The sequence below is a fragment of the Artemia franciscana genome, chromosome 21 (genome assembly GCF_032884065.1).
Source record: "Artemia franciscana chromosome 21, ASM3288406v1, whole genome shotgun sequence".
NCBI lineage: Eukaryota > Metazoa > Arthropoda > Branchiopoda > Anostraca > Artemiidae > Artemia > Artemia franciscana.
Window position 1 is genome coordinate 6731063 of NC_088883.1, and position 25016 is coordinate 6756078.

At 32.7% G+C, this 25016-nt stretch overlaps 1 protein-coding gene across 3 annotated transcripts in view; it reads left to right on the top strand.

The window, feature by feature from the left end:
* The first annotated feature begins 1521 nt into the window (after nucleotides 1–1521).
* Nucleotides 1522–25016, top strand: part of LOC136040935 (ras-like protein family member 12) — a 41135-nt gene continuing 17640 nt past the window's right edge. Inside the window, exons 1-4 of one of the 3 annotated variants that reach the window (XM_065725362.1) lie at nucleotides 1522–1619; nucleotides 8422–8542; nucleotides 19315–19445; nucleotides 22884–23053. In XM_065725362.1, coding sequence (XP_065581434.1) covers nucleotides 8434–8542; nucleotides 19315–19445; nucleotides 22884–23053 — 410 coding nt within the window. In that variant the 5' untranslated portion in view covers nucleotides 1522–1619; nucleotides 8422–8433. Of the gene's footprint in view, nucleotides 1714–2318; nucleotides 2338–8421; nucleotides 8543–19314; nucleotides 19446–22883; nucleotides 23054–25016 lie in introns of those variants that run through there. The other 2 variants (XM_065725361.1, XM_065725363.1) reach the window with 2 other exon arrangements.

Here is a 25016-nt window from a genome sequence, read left to right on the forward strand (position 1 = left end):
ATGACCCGTTCGTAAGTAAAAAAAACTTCATTTTTTCTAATTTTTCCGAATTAACCGTCCCCCCACTCCTCCCGGATGGTCGAATTGGGGGAACGACTATTTCTAATTTAATCTGGTCTGGTCTCTGATACGAGTGCCAAACTTCATCGTCCTAGCTAATCTGGAATTGCCTAAAGTAGCAAAACCGGGACCGACAGACAGGCAGAATTTGTGATCGCTATATGGCACTTGATATTTACCAAGTGCCATAAAAAGGTAAAAATCCCAATTAAAAATTAATAAATAAAAAATAAACATCGGACGTCTGACAAAGGAGTTGCTATCCTTAGAGGGTGCTTTTTGCCTTTAGGAATCAACAGGTCCTTTTTCTTGCAGTTCGACCAGGTGATTTCTGCCTCATTTATGATATTATCTAGGAATCTGTTTAACTGTAATTTTCCCTGACTCGCGGTAATTGTTAACATTTGAATTTTCACGAAGGAAGAGTTTCATCAAATATGATTGATTAATTTTGCTTATTTATTCGCACCCTTCAACGTGTTAATAATGACAAAAATGTAGTACGGTGCTAAAAACTTCATAATTTTCAAACAACCAAAGAAAAATCTTACAAAATCGTCGTTTTCTGGTGTGAACAGATCTAAGATGGATCAAGAGGACAAAAAAGTTTTTATTTTTCATATCCTTGGTACTTTAACATTTTCGAAATACATGCTCGGGGTTGCCATCCTTAGTAAATTGTCACTATTTCTAGAGATTTTTTATTGCTCAAACTAAAGAATCACTAAATTTGCACATAAATCACTGGATTTTGAAGAAAATCACTAAATCAACCAGAAAGTCACTAAAATCTATTGATTTTTTTATACCGGGTGGCAACTCTGACCTCTATATTGTATTGATCGAAAAGGACCAAATGACGTTCCTTTGTGAATTCTGGCTGGGATTTTCATTCCTCCCTAAAGGCAAATTCACGACGGAATTTTGCTACGATGGAATTTTTGTGAAAATCTTTACAGTCTTCTTTATCATAAAAATTATAATATGTATTAATACATTAAATAGTTTGATATTATATAATATATATAAAAATCTTGTAACATATTAGTAATTAATATACCATTAGAAAATACGGCTGAAAAGTCTTCAGCTGGGTAAACAAGCTTTTGGTAATTTCATAATAATTGTGATTTATTCCATTATAAATCATAATTTATTTATTCTTTATAATTATTACTTGCTATAATTATTTATTCACATAAATTATTTATTCTTTTGCTTTATCTTTGTTTAGTTTTTCCTCATTTATTTTTTAATGTAAATTTCTAATTTAGCTTTTCTGGGCTTATAAATAAAATAATCCATTTTTTTTTAATTTCGTAGATTGTAGTTTTCGACAGAAAACCAATTTTATTTTATTGTTAAATATGTAAAGTTAGCTGTCAAACCAAGATTAATTCTACAGGACCTGATGTTTGGAAACGCGTGCCAACATGTCTTTAAGAAACAGAGGTAAAGAAAAATTCCCAGATTTCTTTCTGAATTACGTTCTGGTAGGACAGAGCATTGAACTGTAAACTAGAAAGTGTTTTGACGATATTGCTGGTGAATTATTTTGTGTAAGATGATTGGATTTATTTTCTACATTTCGTTCAAAAGTACCTGAAGAAATCCCCCCCCTCTCTGGTGGGTGGTGGAAGTTTTGATAAGAAGGTATTCTTTTATACTTTAAAATGTGACATGTGGAAAATTGTACTTATCATATGATTGTGTCTATCCAGTAGATAGGGCTTCAGATAGATGTTCATGATTTTCTTACCAATGCTATCGTCAGCTTCAGTAGAATATAAATTTTATCTTTCTACAAACTTTTAGAGTAAATAATAGTATTGAACTTCTTAGATTTAGATGAGGGACTAACCTCCACAATAAAAAGTTTTTCAATAATATTTTCGAAAAATTAAGCAAGAAAAAAATGGGTTTTAATTTCAACAAAGCAGTGAACAAAAATTAAAAATAAAACAAAATTTTTGTTTAAAAATATTTCGAATATATCGGCCCCACGTCCGGCAGCCTTTCTCAACGGAGAAAAAAAGGTCACCAAACCCCAGGTCCATCACCCCTAATTAAATCTCACAGATTAATAAACAAATTCATGAATTATAAATTAAATGGATGTTTCTGTTTGCTAGTTCAGCTGCAGTCGGTTGATTTTTCCCAGCTTTGACCTCATTCTGACTTCTTTTTTTTCAAGGTTATCACTTGTTCTAGGACAATTATGTAAATCACCTACTGGTCGAAGATTTTACCTGCTCCTTAATTAAACTAGATAGATAGGTAAGGTTTTATTTTCACCAAAATTTTCATGGCACTGCCAAATTTCTTTGGTATAGTCACATTAAAAAGTGACGCAAAATAAAAAACAAAACAAAGAAAACAAAACACGTCAATCCTCCTGTCTTTCGTTATACATTTTTACAAAGCTAGGTATAAAACTCTTCGTTAACCGCTGGTGGGCACAGCGTACCGGCTGAAGTTTGTCAACAGGCACTGCAACCCTGTGCGGGAGTCGTTTTGTTGTGGATTAGGGGGAAGAAGGTTTTTTTTGGATTGGGTGGATCACAGATTTTCTTCCGAAATCCGAAATTTTCTCCGAAAAATTCCGAAATTTTTTCTTAAACTTTGCGAAAGTCCTAGAGACGTATTTACAAGTTTTGTCTGATCAAATAAAATACTGTGAGGAGGAATATTAAATACGTGTTCTGCTACAGCTGATTCAAACGTTTTTGGTTTTTGACTATGTTTTAGCGAGCAATTTATGGCATTTTTGTGTTGTCGTAGCCTATATTCTAAATTCTGTCGTGTTCTTCCTACATAAAATTAACATAAAAGCATGGAATTTTGTATACTCCCCTTTGTATGTTTCTTCGAACCTTTTAAATTCGGTTAAATTCTGTTGATTTAAATTCTGTTTTTATATTTTTTTTAGTTTTATTTTTTTTGTTTTTTGGTTCTGTTTTAGTTTTTCAGTTTCATTCCTGTTTTTTAGACATGAAAATGTCTTTTTCATTATTTAGCAAAGTGTATAGTTTGTCCTGATTTAAATCCTGTTTTTATGTTATGTTTTTTAGTTTTTTTTAGTTTTTAGTTTTTTAGTTCTGTTTTAGTTTTTTTCAGTTTTATTACTGTTTTTTAGACATGAAAATGTCTTTTTTCATTATTTAGCAGAGCGTATAGTTTGTCCTGATTTAAATCCTGTTTTTATGTTATGTGTTTTAGCTCTCTTTTTAATTTCTGTGACAACATTGGGATATAAGGGAAATCTATGTAATTTGTTTGTTGTTTTGGTGCATCTTCTTCTAATATTACAGGTTCCATTAACTTTTTTCTCCTTTTTTCAATTATTTGAGAAATCATGTTTTCGAGATATCCACTACCTACTAGAATATCCTTAATAAAAGTTAGTTCACGGTGTTTCTGTATTATTCAGAACACACTCAATAATTGAAGTTAGGTCCTTTCGTGAAACAAACTACGATGCAGGTACATTTTAATGAATTATTTGGTACTTGTTCACTATTCAATTGATTCAATTCAATTCTGGACACACTCAAGAATTTTGCTGAGGATATCTGGTTTCATAGCCACAAAGACAACACTCAATTTAGTTTGCTACGCATAGTGATAGAAGTTGAAGTTGAAGTGGAAGGAATTATGCTCTCCTCTGTTTGATACCTAAGAGCCTTCTTTGTAAATTCTTGAACTCCAATAACTGATTTCAAAGTCTAAAATCCTGGTGAATTTCTTCTAAGTACTTTGTAACAAGTTGAAGTATCTGCGCTTTGTCTACTGATGTGGTGAGACCACCCAGAATATGATATACATTTGGCTGAACGCTTCATCCACGAAAGAATTCCACTTCCTTCCTTTGACTCGCATATCTATCACACTCGAGAAGTAACTGCTCAATAGTCTCTTCAACGTCACAAAATTTTTGTGAAAAAATTGTGAAATTTTTTTCACAATTTGTGAAAAAATTTTGTGAAAAATTTTTTTGAAAAAAAATTCACATCTTTTTGAAGCTCCTTCATACCTTATTTATAAATTCGAACCCCAGCATGACCGGCATAGTGATAGAAGATAGTGTCTGAACATGGATTTTGAAATGAAGATTTGGGATTTGCCAAAGACTGAAAAAGAAGCAATTATGGTTTTCGAGGATAAGGGGTTGTTGCCCACAACAAAACAGAGCGTCAATGGGCACAACATGACTTTATACTCTTACGAGAAGGAACATTTTTGGAAGTGTAACAATAGGCCAAGTTTGAAAAAAGTCAATTTGCGTGTAAATACGTGGTTTGCTGACAGTATAATACCATTTATTACTGCAGTTCGTTTCATTTATTGCTGGGTCATATACCAAATATTTCATTAAAATGTACCTGCATCGTGTTTGTTTCACGAAAGAACCTAACTTCACTTATTGAGTGTGTTCTGAATAATACACAAGTACCTAGCTCACTACTCATGTATTCTGGTGATGTTAATTTTAATACCCTATCAACTAAAGAAATAACTACGACCCTTTTTACTTGGATCGGGTGATTTGATGCGGAAGACAAATAACGGTTGTTGTTAGTCGGTTTACGGTAAATTGAGAAAGCTAGTTCATTATTATTTCTATGGGTCCAAATATCCAGAAACGGTAACTTATTCTCTGTTTCTTTTTCAATTATAAAAACTATTTCCCCTCCCAAATTATTTAAATGTTCAAGAAAACCTTCAATTTGTGATTTCCCATAATTCCAAATAACTAAAACCTCATCCATATATCTGCCCCAAAATTTAGGTTTTAAAAATATGTTTCTTTAGCTAAAGTTTCTACATACTCTGCATAAATATTTGCTAAAAGTGGACTTAAGGGCCCTTCCATTGCTAATCTCCTAATTTAATGATAAAAATTATCTCTAAACGTGAAATAATTAGTATACCTGCTAGTTATTTTCACTAAAATTAATATTGTTTCTGTTTCAATTTCCGCAGATAATACTTCTACCTCATTTTTATGTTCATCAAGCTTTTGGATAAAATACTAATTATCAAAATACTAATACTATCAATACTAATTTATCAAAAGTTATATACGTACACATGGATTTAAAGCAAAACTAAACGGTCTAGATTAATTTGATATTTCAATATTTGTAAGTTTATCTTTTAAGAATTCTGAGTTTTTTATATGCGAATTTCGGAGATATAATAAAGATTTAAGTGTCGTTGCTACCCATTTTTTGATTTTTTTTTTCCATTGGCGAATTAGCTGTTGATACTATAGGTCTTAGAGGAATACCTATTTTATGTATTTTTGGTAAACCATATATTCTATGGCAGATTGATCTCCTCAGAAAGAACTTTTAATGCATCTGTGGTGGGATACTTCCAATAGTTTTAAGGTCTTCTAAGTCCTTTCTTAATTTTGCAACATTCGATTCAGATGGGTCTGGCTTAAGTTTTTTTATATGTTGAAATATCCTTCAGAATTGTTTCCATTTTACTATCATGGTATCTTTTTCTAGGATTACTACCGTATTGCTCTTACCACCTTTCGTTATTATTAGAGAATCATATTTTTTTTAAACTTTTAAAACATTTACATCTTTTTTCTTAAGGTTTTCTTGAAAATTATCAAAATATCTCAAAATATTCACGACCGCCTGTCTTAAATCATCGACATTATTAACATCTTTTGAAAACTTATGAATCCGTGTCTCAATCTTTGAAATTATTTCTTCTGTCGGTATTTTTTTAGGATTCAGTCGGAATTTTATATCTTTTTTAAGGATTTCCAAAAAAGAAATCCTTGAAAAAGTCCTAAATTCTAAAAATCACAAATCTAAAAATCCTAAATCCTAGAAAAGTACCGATAGAAGATTTAAATTTTGAGAGTTTGACAGATTTGAAATTTTTCTTTTGGAAATTTTGACATCCTTTGGATTATTTGCATTTATTAGGAATTATTTTGTAAGCACCTGATGACCCCCTCCCAATTAAATTTGGTTTATTGGGAGAACATGGGAGGGAGGAGATAATGCTTTTGATGTGTACATAAATGTCTTACGTACACTACCGTCAAATAGAGCATAATTGAAGATTTTACTTGGAATTTGATTTTTCTAAAAGAAATGCTGAAGCTTTAAAATAAGAGATGAATTATCATTATTACTTATGATTATTATTATCATGATTAGGCAGGATAAAACACTCAATTTCCAACTAGAAAGTACTTTGACCTTCCTTCCATTGAATTATTTCCGATAATGTTTTTTTTGAAATTGCGTTCAAAAGTACTTGAAGTTCCCTCCCCCTTTAAAAAAAAACAAGAAATAACACTTGGTATCGGATTTGACTATCTACGGGAGGGTGATAACGATCCAGGTAAGTAGCCGTGATAGTCTCTCCTTCACTATTAGAAATTGAGCTACATTTGACAATTATGCCTTCTTTCTAAAAAAAATGTTTAAACTTCGAAAAGAGGGTTAAAATGAAAATATTTTGAATTTTTTTCTGGATTGTATTCTTTCGAAATAAAAAATGTGCTTTGTTCAAAATTTCCATTGAGCTATATTTTTTTTTTTGTCTATTGAAACATTTGAGTTTTTTTTTACTGAAACCTTTGGAGGTAGTTAAAAAATTCAAACTCAAAAGGGTGTTCTGAAAACGCCTGGATTTATTCTGTAGAATTCCTCATATGTACCTGACAACCCCCCTCCCCCAGGGTGCTGTGGGGAATATTTTAGTAATAGATTTTTTTTCGCATAAAGGACATGTGGGAAATTTGTACTTACTATTTGTTTTTTATCTGGTGAGGGGGTAATATTCTATATATTCGTTGATTATTTTATTACTGATGCTATTCTTTAATAGAGTGAAATCTACAACAGTTCCTTCTTTCAAATAAAATTTTAATGCATAAAGAACACTGCTTTGAAAAATTTAATATAATATTTTTCATAAATAATTTTATTTTTAATTCGTTAGATTTGTCTGAGAAAGTTCAAAAACTGGGTTCATCCAAAGTCTTCAGTTGTAAATTTTTCTCTTTAATATTGCCTAAAGTAAGTTGAATTTCTAATGAAGGTGTCAAAATCTTCCCCGTCTTCTAATTGCAAAAGGCATATTTTTGAATAGTTATATACTTGATTGGAACGTTTATTTGTTCGCCATAGAAAGGCAGTGTGGTCTTGGAAAAAAATAACTAATGTAAGGTATTACGTCGAAAAGAAACAGGTGGAATCAAATATACGTTTTCTTTTCAGAAGTGGCTGTAAAAAAAATACCTAACTTATCCTGAAATAAAGTATTTTTAGTATTTTTTTTTATAATAACTTAAATGTTTTACCTTTGTTTTGCTCTTTTTCTTCCTGGGCACGCTTATAATTTTTCCAAGTGGTGGTCGAAGATTAATACTAAGGTGTATTGAAAAAAATAGTTTTTGGATGTTCTGGGCAATCCTAGGAAGCTACTCCATTGGGGTCGCTGTGTGTAGCCTACATACTTAGTCCCATTTAGAACTAATTAAATGTATTCCGTCATTTTTAAATTTGAAATTTTGAAACAGGGGTAAAACATAACAATATCAGATTTCCTACCGAATTACTTTGAAATATTATTTAAATATCGAATTATTGAAATTTATTGAAATATTTATTGAGAAGCATGTTACATCTTCTTTCACTGATTTATTTTTGCATAAGTAGATATGTTTTTGCTTTGTACTATTTTCCTGTGTGTCCATGAAATATTAACCCAGGGGGAGAGAGGTAGTTTTAGGATTACATTTTTTCAAATAGTAAAGTTTATCTACATCTCAAACAAGTTTTTCTTTATATTGATCTTACCTACGCTTTCCCCAAGGCACGTTTTAGAGTTTAAAGTCCCTTTGTCAAGCATGAAACTGATGCTAAGAAATAAGCAGGCCAAGTCCCCCCTCTCCATTCCCTGCTTATGTATTTGGTGCAGGGCTGCCACCCTATGTGAAAAATCACGAGATTTCAGTGATTTTTTGGTTTGTTTAAAGATTTTCTTCAATAATCTAGTGATTTTTTTGCTGATTTAGTGACGTTTTTGTTTAGGCAATAGAAAAAAACACTAGACTAAGTAATATCTCACTGAGGGTGGCAATCCTGACTTGGTGTTGTATTTTAATTCATGGAAAATATGAACCAAGAGCCCTTATGAATCTGATGATTAAGAAAGATTAACTCCTCAGTAGCCGTCTCTCCAGTACTGATATTAATACCAGATTATCTCCATTGGGTAATTAAGGGAGTAATTTGGTCATTATACCGTTGGGTAATGAATTGGAAATTAAGTTATGTCAGTTAAATCAAAGCTCTAAACGAGTTAATGTTTTCTTTTCAGAGTTATAGCTAGATGGCCAATAAGCGGAGTCGTCTCCTCCTTATGGGGAAGAGCAATGGCTCACAAGGATCTTACGAAATCAACATAGCCGTAGTAGGATCATCAGGATGCGGAAAGTCAGGTATTTTGACTGCAGAGAACCAAGAGTTTACTTGTTAGGTTGTCCCAATCACATGAAGTAACACATTTTGCTACGGAATTATTGGAAAATTATCCCTCTTTTCTCTATGATTTGACCTCCAAAAATCCCAAGCCATTAACCAAACACTTGGAAAACTATAGGCTCTACCACTATCTTAGCTCAATGACTATCTACCTCGGTTCTATACCCTAGCAATGACGCTTCGACGGATAATAGATAGACATATCCATTAACAAATGAACTAACCTCCTTTTTATACAATCTTATTAAGGAGGGGAATTAATGCCAAGTTCGCTTCTCACTCAATTGGACTATCTGTCTTATCTTTGTCTACAATTAGCCATGACTTGATGCCCACGACTATTCCATTTTATTTGTTACAATTAAACATTTTGCTACGGAATTATTGGAAAGTCATCCCTCTTTTCTCTATGATTTGACTTCCTAAAATTCCAAGCCAATAATTGTTAACTATTTGAGGGTTCCAGAATTTAATTTCTTGTACATTTAAAAAAGAATTTAATTTCTTGTATATTTAAAAAAAGAAACTCAGGAAAGCATTTTGATGATCAGTTTTCTACCTTTCGTACTCCATCTTTTTTTCATCCTTTTTGAAAATTCCAAGCCATTTATTGTTAACTATGTGAGAGTTCCATAATCCTTTTTTTACAATTTTCACATTTTTACATCTTTTTTTCACAATTATTCAGTTAATATTATCTTGCAAATTATTCATTAGCCCCATCATATAGACAATAAGCTATGTTTGTTTTAAAATTCATTGTTAAAGCATTTTAATGATCAGTTTTCTACCTTTTGTGCTCCATTTTTTTTCATCTTTTTTTTCAAAATTCCAAGCGATTAATTGTTAACTATGTGAGGATTCCAGAATTTAATTTCTTGTACATTTAAAAAAAAAGCCAGGAAGGCATTTTAATAATCAGTTTTCTACCTTTTGTGCTTCATCTTTTTTTTCAAAATTTCCAGCCATTAATTATAACCTATGTGAGGGTTCCAGAATTTAATTTCTTGTATATTTAAAAAAAAGCCAGGAAAGCATTTTAGTGATCAGTTTTCGACCTTTTGTACTCCATCTTTTTTTTCATATTTTTTTTCAAAATTCCAAGCCATTAATAATTAACTATGTGAGTTTTCCAGAATTTACTTTCTTGTATATTTAAAAAAAGAAAGCGACGAAAGTATTTTAATAATCAGTTTTCTACCTTTTGAACTCCATCTTTTTTTTAATTGAACATACATTATTATCATTGTTATCACACACATTATTATTATTCAGTTAATATTATCTTACAAATTATCCATTAGCCCCTTCATATAGAGGATAAGCTATGTTTGTTTAAAATTAATTCTTAAACTTCACTTTTGCTCAAAACCCCTGTTGTCTTTACTAAATCACTTGCAAGCATCGCTCTGGTTATGTTTGTTTTTGAAGAATGCGTAGTGTGTTCTACACATTAGATTTTACAAGCTAAATTTGCTGGAATAAAACATGAATCATTCAGGGTTGGTAAAAAGAAGCATTTTTCAAAATCCAAGGGAGGGGGTGATAAATCTTAATTTCATAAAAATAGCTTTGGCAACATATTTTCTACGCAACTACTTAGCATTGTATCAAATCACATTAGATGCAGATTTGTATCCTATTGTAAAGGGGTAAAATATCGAATTAACAATCAAAGGGTTGTTGACCTATGGAACTTTTTTTTTAGACAGGGTTACTCAATTCGAGGTCCACTGTCCTTAACTTTCAGAAAAGGACAGGGTCACTTACATCTAATATGTGTCACTCCGAAACTGTAGCGCCAATTTTTTGGTCGTTTTCACCCTGTTTAACACACGGCATTCGTTGGAACAAAATATAAAAGATTTACTTTTGTCCACAAACAAAAAATTTGGATTAAATATAGAAATAACACTTTTATTTTTAAATAAATTAAAAAGCTAAAGGCAAATAGCGACAAAGGCCACACTGCCTTTTCATCATAAACACAAAGAACAAGTAGAACAATAAGGAATTTCCCTGAAGTAAGGATGCTAGGACTTAAAACAAAAATTAGTTTTAATGGTCATGATTTAATGTAAGCTTCTTTTATATTTCCATTTGTTGTTCTACCAAGGACCACCCTTGGATACAGGGTATAGGATTGAAATATTCATTTAAAGTTAAAGTTCCACTGTCATACGAAAAAAAACCTATTGTTCTACTTGATGTTTGTGTTTATGCACTAAAAATTGAAAAATTATTTGTTGAGCTCTTATCCGCAAAAATTGAATAAACTCTAAAATTTTGACTAAAAATTAAAGTATTTGGTTGTCATAATGTACAATGTAAACTATTAGAGGTCTATGTCACGACCCCTTGCACCAAAATTTTGGTTTTTCCGGATAGTAGTAAATTTTTATTTTTCTTACCTTTCAGTAATTTTGAAGATGAAAAAAACATTAAAGGGTGGGACAGATATAGCTTTTTTCGCCATCGATTTCAGCAGCTAAGTGGGCTAACCATCAAACAGTTCGTGGCAACGAACTGTAAGTAAGGAGCGATCTGGCTCAACAATATACGTTTCATCAAGTCTAGTCTTACCCGTTCAAAATTACGAGCCTGAAAATTTGTGCCTTATTTTCGAAAAAAGGGGGGAACATCCCCTAAAAGACATAGAATCTTAATGAAAATCACACAATTAGATTCAGCGTATCAGAGAGCCCTACCGTAGAGGTTTCAAGCTTCTATATTCGAAAATGTGGATTTTTTTTTGATTTTTTGCCAGAAGAAAGATCAGAAGTGAGTGTTGTCTTTTTTCTGTTTTTTTCTGTTTTTTTTTTCTTCCCAGGGGTGATCGTGTCGCCCCTTTGGTGCTAGAATATCTCGAGGGAGCTCAATCGAACGGAAATTAGAAGTTTCAGCGTCTTTTTTAAGTGACCAAAAACACTGGAGGGCAAGAATATCCCCTCCCAACATCATTTTTTCCCAAAGTCATTCGATCACAATTTTAAGATAACCATTTTTTTCTACATAGTCGAAAAATCTTATAAATTATTTGCATATAGTATTGGTTATTGGGAAGCTTACAGACGTTTTCATGGGATTTTCTCTGGTGGAGGAGGAAGGTAAGGGCGAGAAGGTTACGAGGGAGGATTTTTCCATAGAGGAACTTTTCATGGGGAAGGGAATTTTCCATGAAGGCGTTGTCGGATTTTCCAGTATTATTTTTAAAAAATCAGAAATTAAATAAAACAAATAAATAAAAATTAAATTAATTGAAACATTAAATGAAAAAGATCCACTAACTATGTCTGGAGAAGGGCTGCAAGCAATTAACTTTGCCCATTATTTACATACAGCATTGACTAATTGGGAAGTATTCAGATATTATTCGAGGGGGGATTTGTCTGGCGGGTGGGTATCTAGAAGGATCTTTTGTCTGAGAAATTTTTGTGAGGGAAGGGAATTTTCCATGGAGGGGAAGCTCCATTTCTCGGCATTATTTAAAAAACGATCAGAAATTAAATAAATGAAAAACAAACTTTCCAACTGAAAGTAAAGAGAAACATTTATACTTAAAATGGACAGAAATTATTACGTTTATGGGGGGGTTGCCTCCTCCTCAATAGCTCCCTCTTCACGGTAAAATTTTATTATAACTTTCAAAAAAGCTTCTTCTATTTAAACGGCCCTTGTGTTTCAGGAGTCATTCTTAAATAATTGAAACAGGAAGTCAAACTTTAGCGTAAAGAGTGAGGTACTGAGGAGGGGGCATCTTTCTTCATATTCGTAACAGTTTCTATTCGTTTTGAGTTTTAATTTTGCTCCTTACTTTCACTTGAAAAACTTTAGTTTTTATTTAATTCTCCTATATGCTTTCATCTATGGTGACACCATCCTACACATTTTCGAGAGGTTTCAGTAAGGTTGTATTTAGGAAGGGGTGCTATAGGGTTCGATACCCCCAGCTGAACTATTTTTCCGACTCGTAAAACGTGACAAAAAGCATAAAAAATAAATTTTTCATGTGTTTTTTTAAAAGACTGTTTGCCCCGGAAATAAACCCGGTACGCTCTTGGGTTTCAATCTATTTTTTGAAATTCACAAAAATTTCATTTTACAATAAACTTTCACCATGGGAATCATAGTTCCAAATCGTGAATTATCTTAAAATGGTGGTTCTTCCTCATCTGACAGTTCTTTTTAAAGCCCGTTTTTAGGTTGTTCTTTATTATAGGCTGTACTTCGTTTTTCACTCGGTTGCAGCAAACTCTGTGACCATTAAGTGAAAAAAGAAAATTCATTTCGTTATGTCTGAATTTAACGATGATAATGAATGGCACTAAAACATTAAACGGATATAAATTACTCCCTATGTTACAGACTCCATAGAAAAAACATTCTTCGCGTTAAAAAATAGTAGAAGTTTAACTCTTGTGTGGAAAGTTTGAGAAGGGCTCATTTTTGTTGCATTTGCTTTGAAGAATAAAATTTTGATTTCAAATATTTTTAAAGGAAATGTGCCAATAAAACACTTCCAGGTACCTGATATACGTATATGTCCAGTTTCTATTCTGAAATAACTAGCCATAGCTAACTAGCTAACTAGCCATATTTTTGTATTCTGAAATGCTGCCAGAGAAGGATTTGTCAAAGACTTATGGTTTCAGCAAAATCTGGTGCTTGATAAAGAGTGAGCCCCGGCTTATAGTAGCTTAAACTTAAAAAACAGGTTTTTAAAGAAACTCTAGTTGAACATATTTCCTATATAGCTCAGTTGTGGTAATGGTAATCATCATTCAGATTCAACCGAAGAATACATAGAAATTACAAGAACAGATTTTTTCAAATTTATATGAGCCCAATAGAGACCCTCAAAAATGGTGTGAAGTATAAACAAAAATTACATCATCGAAACTGTCATTGCCAAAAAAAAACTCGATTGGTAAATCACAATCCCCCATTATGTTGACCCAGTGTTGCAGAACGCTCGAAGTGACTTCAGTAGAACGAAAATACCTAGGGCCCTTAGTAAGTAACAATAGACATTGTGGTTCAATCTCGTTCTCTAGAGCTATAATGGCAGAAAGATTATGATAGCTTGGACCAGGCTTGCCACCACGGTCAGTTCATAAAGTTCTATATTTACCCAGATATGCATGTTACACAGCGATTTTCGGTGCTATAGTCAAAGAATTGACTGTAATAGTTCTAAAGTAGTGCTAAAATGGACACGTTCTTCAGATAGAGGATCACACATTGACAAAGATTGTCCTTGTCGGCCAACCGTATGGGGCCTAACGAGAAGTAAGTCGTTCGTGAGTGGGTTTGGAGGGTATCGAAAGAACAGATTTTTAGGGAAATTGGAATTTCTTGGGAGGGTGCAAAGAGGGAGGCTTTGAAACAATTTGGATGGGGGAGGAGCGTGCGTAGTTGCATACAGGTCCGTTTCTTTGGATGATTAAATATAAAAAAATCAGGTTTTTTTAACTGAAAGTAAGGAGCGACATTAAAACTTCACAGCTTCACAGCCTTATACTGTGGGCTTCACTCCCAAGCAAACATATTTATTATTATTATTGCTATGTATTATTCCTTTTATTCCTATTTATTATTATTCCTATTTTTATTATTCCTATTCCTATTATTATTATTATTCCTATTTATTATTAAATTTAAAAAAAACAAGTTTTTTAATTGAAAGTAAGCAGCGACATTAAAACTTAAAACGAACAGAAATTACTCCGTGTTTGAAAGGGGCTCTTCCTCTCTCAACTTCTCGCTCTTTACGCTAAAGTTTTACTCTTTCTCTCAATTCTACTTTATTAAACAGTAAATAACTTTAGCGTAAAGAGCGGGACCTTGAGGGAGGAACAGCCCCTTTCATACACGGAGTAATTTCTGTTCGTTTTAAGTTTTAATGTCGCTCCTTACTTTCAGTTAAAAAAAAAAAAAACTTGTTTTTTTTTTATTTAATTTCTGAACGTTTTTGAATTAATGCATGTTTTTATTTTGGCTCTCCGCAAATGAATAATTAAAACGAAATTTGCGTATTATTATTATTATTTTTTTTTGCTAAATGGCTTTCTCTTAGTTTTGATCAGACGATTTTGAGAAAAGGGGTGGGAGAGGAGGCCTAGTTGTCCTCCAATTTTTCGGTTACTTAAAAAGGCACCTAGAATTTTTAATTTTTAACGAACCTTTTTATTAGTAACAAAAATTTACATAGCTTACAAATTAACTTACGTAACGAACTTCTATATTCGTATATTTTTATTATGTATATTAGAGGGTTTTCCCCCTCATTAATACCTCACTCTTTACACTAAAGCTTTAATTTTGTCCTAATTCTTTAAGATTGACCCCTGAATCCCAAAGGCTGAAGAATAAATAGTTGAAATTACTAAAAATAATTTAGCGTAAAGAGCGAGCTATTAAAAAGAGGTGGACCCCGCATATGCGTAATAATCTCTTTTCGTTTTAAGTTTTAATGCTGGTCCTTACTTTCAGTTGAAAAAAAATTTCATATTTACTTTATCATTTTTTTTTTTAATATTGCTAGAAAATCTTGCGCCCCCTTCATGGAATTTCTCTTCTCCCGTGACAAATTCCTCCAAGGGAAGATCCTCCCACATAGCCCCCTCCCCTCACCCTCCCCCCAACCAAAAAATCATCCTGAAAAGGTCTGTACACTTCCAAATAATCATTACTGTATGTAAACGCTGGTCAAAGTTTGTAACTTGCAGCCCCTCCCCTGGGGACTATGGGGGAGTACGTCAGCCCCAAAGACAAAGTTTTTATGTTTTTCGACTATATTGGACAAATGGCAATCTCAAAATTTTGATCCGTTGACTTTGGGAAGAAAATGAGCGTGGGAGGGGGGCCTAGGTGCCCTCCAATTTTACGGCCACTTAAAAAGGGTACTAGAACTTTTAGTTTCCGTTAGAATGAGCCCCCTTGTTACATTGTAGGACCACTTGGTCGATACGATTACCCCTGGGAAAAAACAAACAAACAAATAAACACGCACCCGTGATCGGTCTTCTGGCAAAAAATACGAAGTTCCACATTTTTGTAGATAGGAGCTTGTAGGGTTCTCTGATACGCTGAATGCGATGGTGTGATTTTCGTTAAGATTGTATGACTTTTAGGGGGTGTTTTCCCCTATTTTCCAAAACAAGACAAATTTTCTCAGGCTCGTAACTTTTGATGAGTAAGACTATATCTGATGAAACTTATATATTTAAAATCAGCATAAAAATCCGGTTCTTTTGACATATCTATTGGTATCAAAATTCCGTTTTTTAGAGTTTCGTTTACTATTGAGCCGGGTCGCTCCTTACTACAGTTCGTTACCACGAACTGTTTGTTTCGTTACAATGAACTGTTTGATTGAATCATGTATGCTTATCTTTTCTTTGACAATAATTTCTTACAAAACTAAATTTCAGCTGCAGGCGGGGGAAAAACCTGGGTGGCGGGGGACCGGAGTCTGGAGGGCCTAGTCGCCCCCTCCCTGCCCCGTAGCATATTCGAAAGAAGGAAAAAAGCCGGCTTGAAGAAGGAAAAATCATTGGAAATGAAAATTCCATGACAGCCAATCGATTGTTCATACTATAAAGCGTTTAATTGGAGGCTCCCAGTTCCCCATCTTGAGAAACGAGGGAAATCGAGTTCTAGTAGGGGTACTTTTATTACTGTTTCTCATTTTTTTTCTTTAATTTGCCCAAGAGGTAATTAACCAAATCAGAGATCATGGATAATCATGAGGGGCTCACCTGAATGGACATTGAAGGCCTTTTTTAATCCAGAAAAGATGTACCACTAAAAAAGTCTACTTTCTGTTTCAAAACTACAGATTTGGTCAAATAGATGGATAATGCCAGTAAGTTAATTATGGGGTGCTCAGTTTATATAAACCATTGAAAAGCTGTATTTTAATTGATTAAATTACGGCTAATACATTGTATACGTGGACCTAAATATTTCTTTTTCTCTTCCGCTGTTTTTATAAACTATGACTTTTATGCTAATAACTTCCCCCCCCCCCACCAACTTCCCATATGTATATGCTAGATAAAAAGATTTATTAATGCCTGTACTTGCGGAGTATATCTTCCTACACAATCAAAATTGACGTTCCTTTTTATTCATTTTTTTTTTGTGCCTAAACTCAAATTTTCAATGTCATTCCTAAATTATTGTTTTTTCCGCTTGGCTTTGAAGTTTGTGTTCTCCGCCAAACAAAACATTCTGGACATTGAACTTTACAATGAAATGGCAGCGCTGGGACTCTATGCAAATATTAATTTTGTGCGTAAAAATAGTACGGAATGTGTATATACAGAGTGGATTAATAAGTCTTAGTTAATTAGTCAGACGCATCTGGAGAAGGGCGGGTCAGACAAGATATAGTTCACCTTCAGCAAGAGTAAAAATACATTATAGAAGCAAGACGATGTTTATAATTTATAATAAACTTTGGAAAATTTTGGTTTTTTATTAATAGATTTTTATGTTTGTGTCTTTTTCTTCCAATAATAAGAAAAAATAATTCTTTCGCAAAATTTAATTGATATAATAATTAGTCACTTATCAGTTTTTGTACTTGATTAAGCATCAACAGACATGCTTGTTGGCGTCAGTGGAACATAACCAATGGGTTTTTGAACGAACTCCTCCTATTTTTTGGACCACAAAAAATGGACTACACTGCTTCCTTGTCTTGTGCATAACTGGCTTCCCACTCCTTTTGTGCATGAGAAAAGGATGAAAAGTGTATGCACATAGTTGATTGTTCATTCCTAGTTAGTTAGTCATATACATAAACACCTATGAACAGAGAAGGGAGCTCAGATAAGATAGTCAGCCCCTACTGCTCGGCGTGTGTGCATAAAACAGGCAATGTCCTATTAAATATAGAAAAAGTACAATTTTCTAGCAAACTACCTTTTGTGTCTGTTTGCAAAAAAACACAATAATTTCTGTTTTCATTAATGAATGATGTTTTTCTCTTTCTTCCAACAATAGTATAATACAATTTCAATCTGCTAATTTTTTTTTATTTCTAAATTAATCAGTAAAATCTGCAATATGTCTACTATTTACTAGTGGGAAAGGGAGTTATGTTTGATCCTGGGTAGGGCTAAAGAGGCTAAGGGCATGGATTTGAAAGTTTCACAGAATATTTTGGGCGAGATTGGGGCTAATCAGAGGATATTGTGTGCATTCTGTTCGGCAAAAGGGCTTATCTTCAGTATATGAGGAACTGCAGTAAGTATTAAGCTGAAACTATCAGGAAATGTCGATTGCGATTTTAAGTTCAATTGAAAGACTCCATTTGTATACAAGGTGTCAAAAGGGTGTATCTACAAAATCTTAGGAACTGCTAACATTGTGAAGTTGAAACTTTCAAGGAATGCTGAGAGGGATGCTGAACTAAATCAAAAGAAACTATACGTATCCAGTTTATCTAAATGGTGTCTGAAATATTTCAGGAGCCCCTAAGAATATTAGTATAGAATTATTCAGGAACGGCTTGGCAAATTGCGTTGAAAATTTTAAGGAATGTTAAACTAAATCAAAATACATCATGTTCATAAAGTTGTCAAAATATAAAAATAAAAACTATGTACATCCGGGATGTCAAAAATGCGTTTATGAAGTATCTCTAAGACTGCTAGGGTATAAATTAGAACTTTCAGAGTATGCAGAGAGGGATTTTGAACTGAATCAAAACACGTTATGTGTATACATATGTGAGTTGTGTATACGCAATCTTTTTCGGACCCCGCCAAGCAAACGCTTACGTAAAAGTCACAAATAAAAGATTCTAAAGAGTAAAAAACAAAGAAAGTTGAGTAACGCCTTTGAGACGTATATATTCTTTTATTCTATTTTAGTTTTCTATTTTAGTTTTTCTATTAGATTTTCTATTCTATTAGTTCTCTTCTATTATTTTCTCTTCTATTAGTTCTATTAGTTTTTCTTTTAGTTTTCTATTAGCATTCTATTTTAATTCATATGGAAGCTTTTAAATTTTCGTTCGGCAGGTTGCCTTCGAGTGTATTATCAAGAAACTACTATTGAATCAAAAGCTTAATCCAAGAAGCTCTCTAAACCTTGTCCTCTGGAAGAAAATTATGCTGGAAAAATTTATGCAATAATTATACCTAATTGCAATCAGATGCAACGCTCAGATAATCTTGTGAAACTTAAGAACATAGATTAATGTCTGATATTTTAACTCTGAAGTCAGGAACCTGAAAAGCTAGAGAGATATTAATAATATTTTTATTTTACGAAATGCTCATAAATGTTCAGTAATAGATCACAGACAATGGAAAACAAAAATAAATTATTAAAAAAAACTTTCCGAGAAATAATTTTCCCAAAGAAGAGTTAGAAAACTTAAGAAAACTTAAGACGAGCAGAAATAAAGTACTATATTAATTCAGACTTGAGATTACCAGAGATTGGTATCAAAGAATAAATGAAACCCGTAACGAAGAGAAATTAAAACAAAGAATCACACCTAACATAAAGATGATAGAAACAGATATAGATGAGTGAATTAATCCAAAAACGATTTGAAATTAAAACGCAGACTCAAGTCAAAACTTAAAACCGACAGAATTTATTTCAAATAAAAGTTTGGCTGCTGACCCCCTCCCTTTACCATACACCTTTTAAAGTCTTTGGCGTCTTAAGTTTATATACGTTTGCATAATTTTTTTTGTTATTTCAGCGTTGACAGTTCGGTTCATGACGCGACGATTTATCAGTGAATATGACCCTGAACTGGAAGGGACCTATTTGAAGCAAGATATTGTCGATGGCTCAGAGCTCACATTTAGGGTAATGGACACATGTGATAAGGTATGTCAATCGAGTGATGTTGCAATCCTTTTTAGAGTATGATTTTAGAGTATGATTAGAGTATGATTTTAGAGCCTTTGTCGTTTAGGTTTTTAGGACAGATGCTAATAACTATCCTATTTTGTCTTGCGGTAGAATTTATTCAACTTCAAATTGAGTAGTTCTTTACTTGGTACAGTTGGTTTTTACTAAAAATGTGTTTAAAAACATTTTTTAAAAATTATCTGTGTTGGAGTACTGGAACATCCTAAAAAGCTGTTTAAGAGTTCATTTAAAAACAAATTTTAAAAGCAAAAAAAAAAATAAAAAAAACTTTGATTTTTATAAATTAGACTTGACTGCGACATCACAAAGGACCATATGGCACCCAAAATCACACTTTGGGTGCCTTTTTTTTAATGAAAAGGTTGGGAAATAAAGGGTTGGGAAACCATCATACATTGTCTATCATTGTCTATCAAACAGTTCGTGGTAACGATACATCAAGTTTCGTCTTACCGAACAAAAGTTACGAGCCTGAGAAAATTTGCCTTATTTTAGAAAATATGGGGAAACACCCCCTAAATGTCTTACAATCTTAACAAAAATATCATCATCAGATTCAGCGTATCAGAAAACCCTATTATTGAAGTTTCAGGCTCCTATCTACAAAAATGCGGAATTTCACATTTTTTGCCAGAAGAAAGATCACGGATGCGTGTTTATTTGTTTTGTTTTTTTCCCAGGGGTGATCGTATCGACTAAGTGGTCCTTGAATGTCGCGAGAGGGCTCATTCTAACGGAAATTGAAGGTTCTAATTCCCTTTTTCAGGGACCAAAAAAATTCGAGGGCACCTAGGTCCCGTCCCACGCTCGTTTTTTCCTCAAAGTCACCAGATCAAAATTTTGAGATAGCCATTTTATTCACCGTAGACGAAAAACCTAACAACTATGTCTTTGGGGATAACTTACTCCCTTACAATCCCCGTGGGAGGGGCTGCAAGTTACAAACTTTGACCATTGTTTACATATAGTAATGATTATTGGGAAGTGTACAGACGTTTTCAGGGGTATTTTTTTTTGGGGGGGGGGGGTTGAGGGGAGTTACGTGGGAGGATCTTTCCATGGAGGAATTGTCATGGAGGAAGAGAATTTCAATGAAGGAGGCGCAGGATTTTCTAGCATTATTTAAAAAAAAAATTAAAAAATAAATATGAAAAGTTTTTTCAGCTGAAAGTAAGGAGCAGCAAAAAAGCTTAAAACAAACAGAAATTATTACGCATATAAGGGTTCACCTCCTCTTAATACCTCGCTCTTTATGTTAAAGTATTTTTAGTAATTTTGACTATTTATTCTACGGCCTTTATGATTCAGGGGTCATTCTTAAGATATTGGGACAGAATTTAAGCTTTAGTTTAAAGAACGAGGAATTGACGAGGAGGTGAACCCCCTCATATACGTAATAAAAACATACGAATATAGAAGTTCGTCACGTAAGTTAATTCGTAAGTTACGTATATTTTGTACTAATGAAAACTGCCTTGTACTAATGTACTAATGAAAACTGCCTCCGTTCGTAAAAAAAAATAAAAGTTCTAGTTACCTTTTTAAGTAATCAAAAAATTGGAGGGCAACTAGGCCTCCTCACCCGCTCCTTTTTTCTGAAAACCTTCCGATTAAAACTATGAGAAAGCCATTTAGCCAAAAAAATATATTAATGTGCAAATTTTGTTTTAATTACTTATATGCGGAGAGCCGAAATCAAAACATGCATTAATTCAAAAACGTTCAGAAATTAAATAAAAAATAAACAATTTTTTTACCTGAAAGTGAGGAGCGACATTAAAACTTAAAACGAACAGAAATTACTCCGTATATGAAAGGGGTGTTTCCTCCTCCACGCCCTGCTCTTTACGCTAAAGTTTTTTACTGTTTTAAAAAGTAGAGTTAAGAGAAAGAGTCAAACTTTAGCGTAAAGACACGGGCGTTGAGGAGGAAAAGCCCCTTTCATATACGAAGTAATTTCTGTTCGTTTGAAGTTTTAATGTCGCTCCTTACTTTTAGATAAAAAAAACTATTAAAATTTCAATATTTAGTATTTTTAATATTTATTTAGTTAATAAAACTAAGAGGCTGCTGCTGAGTCATTGATAACTATTTAATGTTTCGTTTAAAACCTAATTTTCATATTTGATGAAACTTTATATTTGCGACTTTTTTTTATTTATAAATTTGTCTTGATAGCAGTGTCAATAAGTTTCATATTGCACCAATTGGCACCATTGGTTTTAGGGTTTAATTACTGCTCATTAAAATTTTAATAAATAATCAAATTTTATCCAAAATTTTACTTGCGATCGAATGTTTGAATTCTCAAACAGAAAACTGAAAAATCGAGAAGCTACAAACCAATTTACAAGAATTGGTTCATCCACTTTAACAACGATAGATAACTTTCAATTTTCCTTCTAATGAAAATCTGGAAATTTTCCAGGGGGAATGTGGCTATTAATTGCAAAAATGTAATTAAGTACCCTGCATAAGATAAAGACTAATTTATAAGACTTTCATTAGTCTTTTACCGGTCATGTAATTAGTGAATTTTAGCATACAATTTTTATTTTTTCAAAAAGTCAAGTTTTTTCACTAACTTTTAGTAAAGTGTTAGTTTGTCAAAACTCTTTATATTTGGGGAAATATGTGTGGAATAAACCGCAAATCAATAAATTTCTTTCGGTTTGAGTTTCATCTTTAGTCTTTACTTCCAGTAAAAAAACCTTTATTTTTGATAAAATTAAAAACTACAATATGCATTTTAATTTCTATTCATTTCGGATTTCATTTATTCTTTGATAGTAATTTTTCGATACATTATGTTTGAATTATTATTGACTTTATTTTTGGACATCTTAAGTTTTAAGATGGCGTTTCATTTTTCTTTGAAAAATTATTTATTGGAAAGTTTTTTTTTTTCGAAATTAATCAGCAGAAAGAAAGATACATTCTTAGAAGTAATCTTTCGGTTATGACTTTTTGGCTTCAAATGCATTTTTGATGTCTTTAAATTGTTTTTTCTAGTTTTCTCTCTTTTTTTCTTTTTTTTTAGTTTTCTCTTCTTTTTTTAGTTATTTAGTTGGTGATGATGCTATCGTATTTTTTACAAACATCGAAGGTTTCAGTGAATTCTTTGTATCGAAAATTCGTTCCTTGCACTGACGAATTTCGTCATAAAAATGACGAATTTGGTAAATTGACAGTATCGGTTGCGCATATAATGTGCGACATAAAATGGTGGAAATAAAATCAAAAATAATTGTTAAATAAATAATTTAGCTTGTTCATCTATCAAAATTCAAGTTTATAGCTTTAATGTCATGTTTCAGCGCCCAGAGATACATTTGACATTTGATTTTATTTATTGTTTTGTTTTGTGTAGCTTAAAAGTACTTTCAATTCTAGGAGGGTCGGGATCCATCACGCTATTTGCTGTGGACAGACGCTTATATTGTTGTATATAGTATAACAAATCACGACAGTTTTGTAGAAGCCCAAAAATATTTGGAATTAATATCCCAGCGGGATGTCATTATTGGAGTTGTTGGTAATAAGGCAGACTTGGAGAAATCAAGGTTTGTTTTTCTTTTTCAAATTAACCTTTTATTGAAATGTTTTGAATTAATATTTTTCTTCTCTGAGATTATTTGTTATTGTTATTGCCAAAGATTGTCCTTGGTGGCCAACCGTCTTGGGCCAATCGAAAAGCAGGTCGTCTCCGAATGGAGGGAAGGATATCGTAAGAAATGATTTAAGAGAAATGAAAATTTCTTGGGAGGGTGTAAATAGAAAGACTTTGAACAGAGTGCGATGAAGGACGAGTGCACGTTAGCTGTGTTGGCCTAGGATGAATTGGTGCTTTAGTGAGCTGTTTAGTAATACTAGTTGTTGTTCTTCTAAAAATTATTATGCATTAAGAGATTTTTCCGAAAGGGAAGCTTTTCAAATAATTATAAAGAGCCATATTATGATATATGCAAAGCAGAAATGAAGTTCAATAACAATCGAATTTTAGACAACCATAAATTACTATCAATGAATAAAACAAACTGAAAACGAACAAAAACACAATCAGAAATAAGACTAATGATATCAAGTTGAAACTTTTAGGACATAATGAACTAAACCCTAACACTAAGCCTGATCAGGTGGTAGAAAGGTCAATAATAGGAGGTTGCGCCAAAGGGTATTAAGTAAAAATTTCCCGGGAATGTTTAACCGAGTCAAAACACAACACGTGCATCCAAGCAATATCTGCAACATCTAGGGAATGGTCAGGGATAATAAGTTGTAACTTTGGATGCTGTTTAGGAGGAACAGTGAAGGGCATTAAGCTGAAACTTTCATAGCATGTGAAGAAAATGTTTATATAATTCAAAATACGTTAGTGTATCCAAGTTATCAAAAGGAAGCATCTGCAATATCTAAAAGATAAAAAACAGTATTAAGTTCCAATTTTCTAAGTATATGAGGAGGATGACCAACGTAATCAACAGTCACAAAACGCACCCATGTATTTAAAACGGCGTATATTTAATATCTTAGGAACAACTAAGGATATTAGCTTAAAAAATTTTGGTTATTTTTAACTGAAGCACAAGACACTATGTTTCTCCAGGTTGTCTAAAAGGCGGATCCCTGACACCTCAGGAACGGCTAAAGGTATTAACTACAAACTTTGAGGGTATTTTGAGTGAGATGTTGAACCAATTCAAAATAAATTATGTATACCCAGGTAATCAAAAAGTTGTATCTGGAGTATCTCAAGAATAGCTATTAGGAATGGAATGCTAATTCGAAACTTACAGGAAATTTTAAGGAGGATGACTGACTAAAAAGACGCTATGTGCAATAAGGTGGTGAAGAAGACCTGTATGTAGGTTCTCGGGAACGGCTATGTAGATTAACTTGAAACTTCCAGAAAATTTCGAGGGCGTAGAATTGTTTATTTGCATGAAAGACATTGTTTGTATCCTGGCTGTCGAAGGATTTTATATAAATATCTCAGAATTGTATAAGATGTCAAATTGAAACTTTTAGGGATCGTTGAGGGATAGTTCGTACTAATTCAAACGTCATTATTTGAATCCAGTTTGTTTAAAAGGCATATCTGCAATACATTTAGAACGGTTAAAATTACCAAATTAAAACTTCTAGGAAATATTTAAGGTTAAAATTATCAAATTAAAGCCTTCAGTGAATGTTGAAGGATGTTGAATTAGTCAAAAGACACTATGTGTATTCAAGCGGTCAAAAGATTGCATCTGTAATACATTAAGAACGACTAAGGGTGTTAAAATATTTTCTTTGTATATTAAGATATATCAGAAGAACACAATGTGCTTCAAAGCTGTCAAAAAGATGTATCTGTCACATCTTAGGAACGATTAAGGAGTTTACTATCATACTTTCAGGGAATGTTGATTGGTTTACTGAATTCAATCAAAAGACACTATGTATATCCAAGTTGTCAAAAGGGCATAGCCGAAGCATTTCAGAAACTTGTCTTGGCATTAAGTCCAAATTTCCCAAAAATAG